At 34.2% G+C, this 5,932-nt stretch overlaps 1 protein-coding gene across 1 annotated transcript in view; it reads right to left on the bottom strand.

Moving 5' to 3' along the window:
* The window catches only part of NUF2 (NUF2 component of NDC80 kinetochore complex), a 37,148-nt gene that overhangs the window by 29,138 nt on the left and 2,078 nt on the right, over window positions 1-5,932 (bottom strand). Inside the window, exons 2-4 of the mRNA XM_004385758.2 lie at window positions 4,351-4,425; window positions 3,172-3,248; window positions 2,412-2,473 (exon numbers count right to left, since the gene is read on the bottom strand). Of these exons, the coding sequence (XP_004385815.2) occupies window positions 2,412-2,473; window positions 3,172-3,248; window positions 4,351-4,425 (214 nt within the window). The remainder of the gene's footprint in view (window positions 1-2,411; window positions 2,474-3,171; window positions 3,249-4,350; window positions 4,426-5,932) is intronic.

Below are 5,932 nucleotides of genomic sequence, written 5' to 3'. Positions count from 1 at the left end.
TTATACTGCCTGATTCCAAGACTTAACGTTAAAGCTAAAGTAATCAAGGTAGTGTGGTTGACATAAAGATAGCATGTACAGATCAGTGGAGCAGAAGAGTGAGCCCAGAAACACACACACACACATATATATGTATTGGGGGGATGAATCAATTTTCAACAAGTGGTGCTGGAGCCATTTGATATCTTTATGCTGTGAAAAAAAAAGAACCTTGACCTTTACTTCACACCATATACAAAAACTCAAACACTAAACAATGAAAGCTAAACTATAATCCTTTTAAAACAAAATATAGGCGTAAATCTTAGTGACCTTGGATTAGGGCAAGACTTCTTAATAGGCCACAAAAAATGGTTTTATCACCATAAAATAAAAAATTGATTAATTAGACTCTTCAAAATTAAAAAATTGTTGCTCTTCAAAAGACACTGCAGTGAAATTGAAAAGGCAAGTGATAGGCTAGGAGAAAATATCTGCATGACATAACTCTAATAAGTGAATTGTTTCCAAAATATCTGATGAAGCTTTACAACTCAGTAAGACATACAATTCAATTACAAAACAAAACAGGCAAACAACTTGTACAGACATTTCACCAAAGAAGATACACGGATAGCACATAAACATATGAAAATATGTTCATTGTTATTAGCTATCAAGGAAATGAAAATTAAAACCATGAGGTAACACTACACACCCTCTAGAATAGCTAAAATTAAGAACTGACAATATAAGTTTCAGGGATGAGATGGAGCAAGTGAAACTCTCATACATTGCTGGTAGTAAGGCAAAATGATGCAGCCACTTAAGAAAAACTTGGCAGTTCCTTAAAGTTAAGCATGTACTTACTACATGAACCAGCAATTTCACTCCTAGATAATTACCCAAAAGAAAGAAAATCATATGTCCACAGAAGACTTATACGCTAACGTTCATAGCAACTTTGTTCATAATGACCAAAAACTGGAATCAATTCAAACGTCCGTCAATGGATGAACAAACTGTCGTATTACTTAGAACAGAATACTACTCCGAAATAAAAAGAAACAAAGTACTGATAAATGCAAAAGCAAGGATGAATCTCAAACGCACTATGCTAAGTTAAAGAAGTTAGACACAAAGAGACTACCGACTTACGATTTCGTTTGTATAAAATTCTGTTGTGTGTTGTCGAGTCAATCTGACTCATAGCAACCCTATGTGAAATTCTAGAACAGGCAAAACTACAGTGATAGAAAGCAAATCAGTGGTTGCTAGGGACCAGGAGGTGGCTGAAGGAGACTGACTGCAAAGGGACCAAAGGGAATTTCTGAGGTCCATGGCAATGTCACTGCCACAATTGTAGTTACATGGCTGTAGACGTTTGTTAAAACTCATCCAACTATACACTGAAAATTGATGTATTTTATTGTGTGTAAATTTACATCAATAAAACTTACAAAAATGAAAAGTAGCACACCAAATCTCTGGCAACATAAATCAACTTTAAGTACAAAGAGTCAAATGAATTAAGGGACACTTCAATAAAGCCAGGAAAATTTTACATTCTAATATAATATCATGACTATTCTTACCATAGTGCTAAAAGATATTTTGTTCATGGTAAAAAGTAATTGTTACATTTGATAAAATTTGCATGATGAATCCACTATGCAATATCACAGTTGTATATTATTTGCGTTCTCATATTTGTAGAACATTGTTTAAATAAATGGAAAAACAGCTTTTCTGTGGATCTACAAATGAAAAAATTTCCAATAATAGGATTTAAAAAATTCATCCTTAAAAATATGATAAACTATCTAAAAGCCAATTTAAATGAGCAAAAACTCTTAGACAGTAATTTAAAAGTATCATAAAATACATATTCCGTACTTAAATCCCAGGAATGATTCATGGCTAAAGCTCTACCTTGCTGCCACTTACTGAGCATCTTTATATGCCAGGCACTGTCTTAAATCTCCAGCCCTCAAATCAAGCCTGACAGGCGGGCATTAAGAATCAGAGATGCTAAGTAACTTGCTACTCACACAGCTGGTAACTGGCAGAACTAGGATTCAAACCTAGGTAGCCCTATTAAAAATCTTTTACTTCCTACTATACCATGTGACCAACCCAAAACGGCAAGATCCCACCAAAATACAAACTCAATGTTTAGTTAATATAATAAGCCATGCTATATTTTTGAATGTTTAAAAAATTAAAATGTTATTAATATGTGAAGCAATATTCTTGGTAATTCCCTTTTCAAGAGGTTTCTCATTTTTAGATATAATCGCTTAAAGAAAATAAATGATATCAATATGAATTTCTGCAAGGTAGTTTCCTTTTTTATTATTTATCAATGGAAAGATGAATTATTAGATTGAAGCCAGACAATGAAATAAAAATTGTCTTAAATTCTAACTTACTTGGATACAGAATATCAGCAATCTCGAAGTCATTCACCCGACAGATGGGCAGAAATGAGTCCCTTGAAGAAAGAATATTGAAAAGTAAATACTTAGCCACAGGATATAAATATTTTATTTTCAAAAAGAGCTTTCTAGATATATTTCTCAATGCCAAAGGACCAAGTCAGAAGTCTGCTATAATGCATAATCCTATAGCACTGAAATCTACTTTTTCTGATTATATAAGTATCCATGCAATACCAAGGTACAGTTATAGATTCTAAGAAACAACACACACTCTTAGAGGTACTAAGACTCTTTAGGAACTCAAAACTTGCCACAAAGGTAGCAAAAGATTTTAGATTACAAATTTCTTAGAAGTTCAGTTAAAAGCATCCTGAAAAACTGCCACAGGTTGAGGCAGTTAGCTATGTTTCATAGAAGCCTACAACTGTAAATGTATATGGGATGGAGTGAATAGGGAAATGGTAGAAATTCCTTCATCAAAAAAAAATAAAATTAAGAAAGCTTGTTGTTGATGGTTGTCACTGACTAGATTCCAACTCATGGCAACCCCATGTGTTAGAGTAAAACTGCTCCGTAGGATTTTCTTGGCTGCAATCTTAATGGAAGCAGATTGCCAGGCCTTTTCTTCCATGTGACTGCTGGGTGGGTTCAAATGTCACCTTTCAGTTTAGCAGTTGAGTGCAAACCATTTGTGCCACCTAGGGACTCTAAAAATGCTTAGCACGATGTAAACAAAACACTCTTTACTCACAGGTGAATAAATAAATTGCTGACTGGTAAGAAGCCTTCCATTATATGTGGATACATGACTTCAGAGTTCACTGGCATCTAAATGTAATATATCACAAAATCTAAGTTACACATTGATTAGACATCATGAGAAAAATTAACCTCAAGAAACTTTAATCATACATTAAAATCATAATCTATAACTTATAATTAAATTATAAAAAACGAACAATAAACATCCTAGCACAAAATTAGGGTTGTCATTAATCTTAATAATGCTAGGCTCACCAAAACCAAATCAAACTCGTTGCCATTGAGTCGAATTCGACTCATAGCGACCCTCTAGGACAGAGCAAAACCACCCCACAGGGTTTCCAAGGAGCGGCTGGTGGGTTTGATCTGCTGACCTTTCGGTTAGCAGCTGAGTGCTTAACTACTGTGCCACCGTGGTGGCTACAGAATAAAGATTTTTTTAATGAAGGAGTAATGGTAAGGATTTACTAAATATGAGGTACCATGCTAAGTGTTTTACACGTATTCTCTTCTAATTTTTACAACAATCCTATGAGAAAGTGCCATCCCTATTTCATATACAAAGAAAACTAAGCCTTAACAAGGTTTCAGTTAGTAAGTTGTAAAGCCTTTGATTTTAGATAATACGCAATCAGATCAGTTAGATTTCAAAGGCATTACATTATTAGTGCATTTTCAGATAATTCCTTGATGATTTAACAACAAAAAGATTAAGAAAACTGATCTTCTCTACCGGAAATACTGAATTTGCTAAAAGTTCAATTGCCTCATTTCAACTGTATTCAATCTTACTGCGTATCTTCTACTCTAATTTGTGAGCCCTTACTGAGAACAGAGCAATACCTGTGAAGACTTTGCTTTGTTTATTATAGTCTCTGAAAACGAACCTGCAGAACTGTGAATAATTGCACAGCATCAATAATTTGTAAATGTCATTTAGGTCTTTTACAACAGCTTTCATCTTAGCTTAAATATAAATTAAAGGTATCAATATAGAGAAACCATTAATATGCTTAAGATGTCTTTGCAAGTAATATTAATTAATGTTATACAAGCCATAAATTTGTTAAAAATAAAGTCAAGAACTCCCTATCCTGAAAACCAGGTATGCATTATAGGAAGGAAAAATGCAGCAAAAGAATATAATTTTGCCTCATCTTAAACCCACCATGTAGAAATGCTCCAGTCGAATTCCATATACTATTTGTAAGGCTCTCATGTAGATCATGTGCAAGACTTCAGGCTACAAGAGAGAAAGAACATTCAATACTCTGGTGCACGACTCAAAAGTTGTATCACTATTATCATCACCATTCAGTACTATAGTTAATCAATGAAAAGAAGGAAAGGGTAACTAAATTACTCTATTTCCCATGAAATAGTTCTTAAACTTTCCAAATCTTAAAACATTTTATGATACTTAACAGTTTGCTTATATGTAATAAGTAGTCAATGAGACCAGTTGTTCAAGCTTATATACAGAAGGAGAGTAAGTATATCCAAACCCAATCTAAGCAACTCATCCACCCTAGGGAGTGGAGAAAGCAGGGTTAATCTTTCAGAACATGCTGTCAGGCATATGGCAGAACTAATGGCACATGAAGGATGTATTTTCAAAAAAAAAAAAAAGGAAAACCACCATGGGAAACCTTGTTTGATGCCTTAAGTTAGTAATAAGTTTAAGTGAACACTTTGATCCAAGGGGTGTATATGTAACAAGGCAGTATGGCAGTTTTAAAGTTTTATCTTTTAAATCAGTGGTTTTCAAATGCTGGCCTAGCAACCTGTTCTGGTCCATATACAAGTCCATTAGGTGAACAGCAAAGTGAGAAAAATAGAAAAATACATGTTTTTTTTTTCTTCATAAACTTAAAAGTTATTCAGTTTAAAGGCCTTGTCATTTATTCTGATTATTCATTCCATTTTGAATGATTAAAGGGGTACCGTAACCAAAAATTTGGATCCTGTACCATTATACCAGGTTTTACTACATTGTCACTTCAGCATCAACACAGGAAACTGGAAGGAGGCTTTGGGATTTTCTGTGACACATAAATAGTTCATTTCTGCGTTTAATAACTAAAGATATAAAGAACAATGTCTGTCAAAACAAGTCAATTCACCCCAAGGCATAATGCAAGAAAATTAATCTGTAAGCTTCCAAAGAGAATTGTTTCTAAGCACTTTTTGTGGTTGGAAGCCACTTGGAATAAGTTCCTTTAAGCCCTACCAATAAATGATACCCTCAGACCACCACTCCAATAATAATAAAAAATTTAATATACTTTAGTAAGTCTATGGTTTAGAGGCGATGTTTTGAAGAAAGCAACCATATTAAAGAATTGAATTCCTAATGGGGATGTAGCAGTAGCCCCACATATAAGCTTAATGTTATTTTAAAATTACATTACCAAAAACCAAACCAAACCCGTTGCTGTGGAGTCGATTCTGATTCATAGTGACCCTACAGGACAGAGCAGTAGTGCCTCATAGAGTTTCCAAAGAGTGGCTGGTGGATTTGAACTGCTGACCTTTTGGCTAGCAGCTGAGCTCTTAACCACTATGACATTTAAAATTACATTAGGTAAGAGATTTTCTGTGGATTAAAATGACTTTCCGAATATCCAACACCTCTACAACAAAAGTACCGATAATCCTATTAAAAAATGGGCAAAGGAAATGAACAGACACTTCACCAAAGAAGACATTCAAATGGCCACCAGACACATGAGGAAATGCTCACGATCACT

Source organism: Trichechus manatus, unplaced genomic scaffold (assembly GCF_000243295.1).
Source record: "Trichechus manatus latirostris isolate Lorelei unplaced genomic scaffold, TriManLat1.0 scaffold00145, whole genome shotgun sequence".
Lineage (NCBI taxonomy): Eukaryota > Metazoa > Chordata > Mammalia > Sirenia > Trichechidae > Trichechus > Trichechus manatus.
The sequence above is the reverse complement of the archived record's forward strand: the minus strand, read 5'-3'. Positions and strand labels throughout refer to the sequence as shown.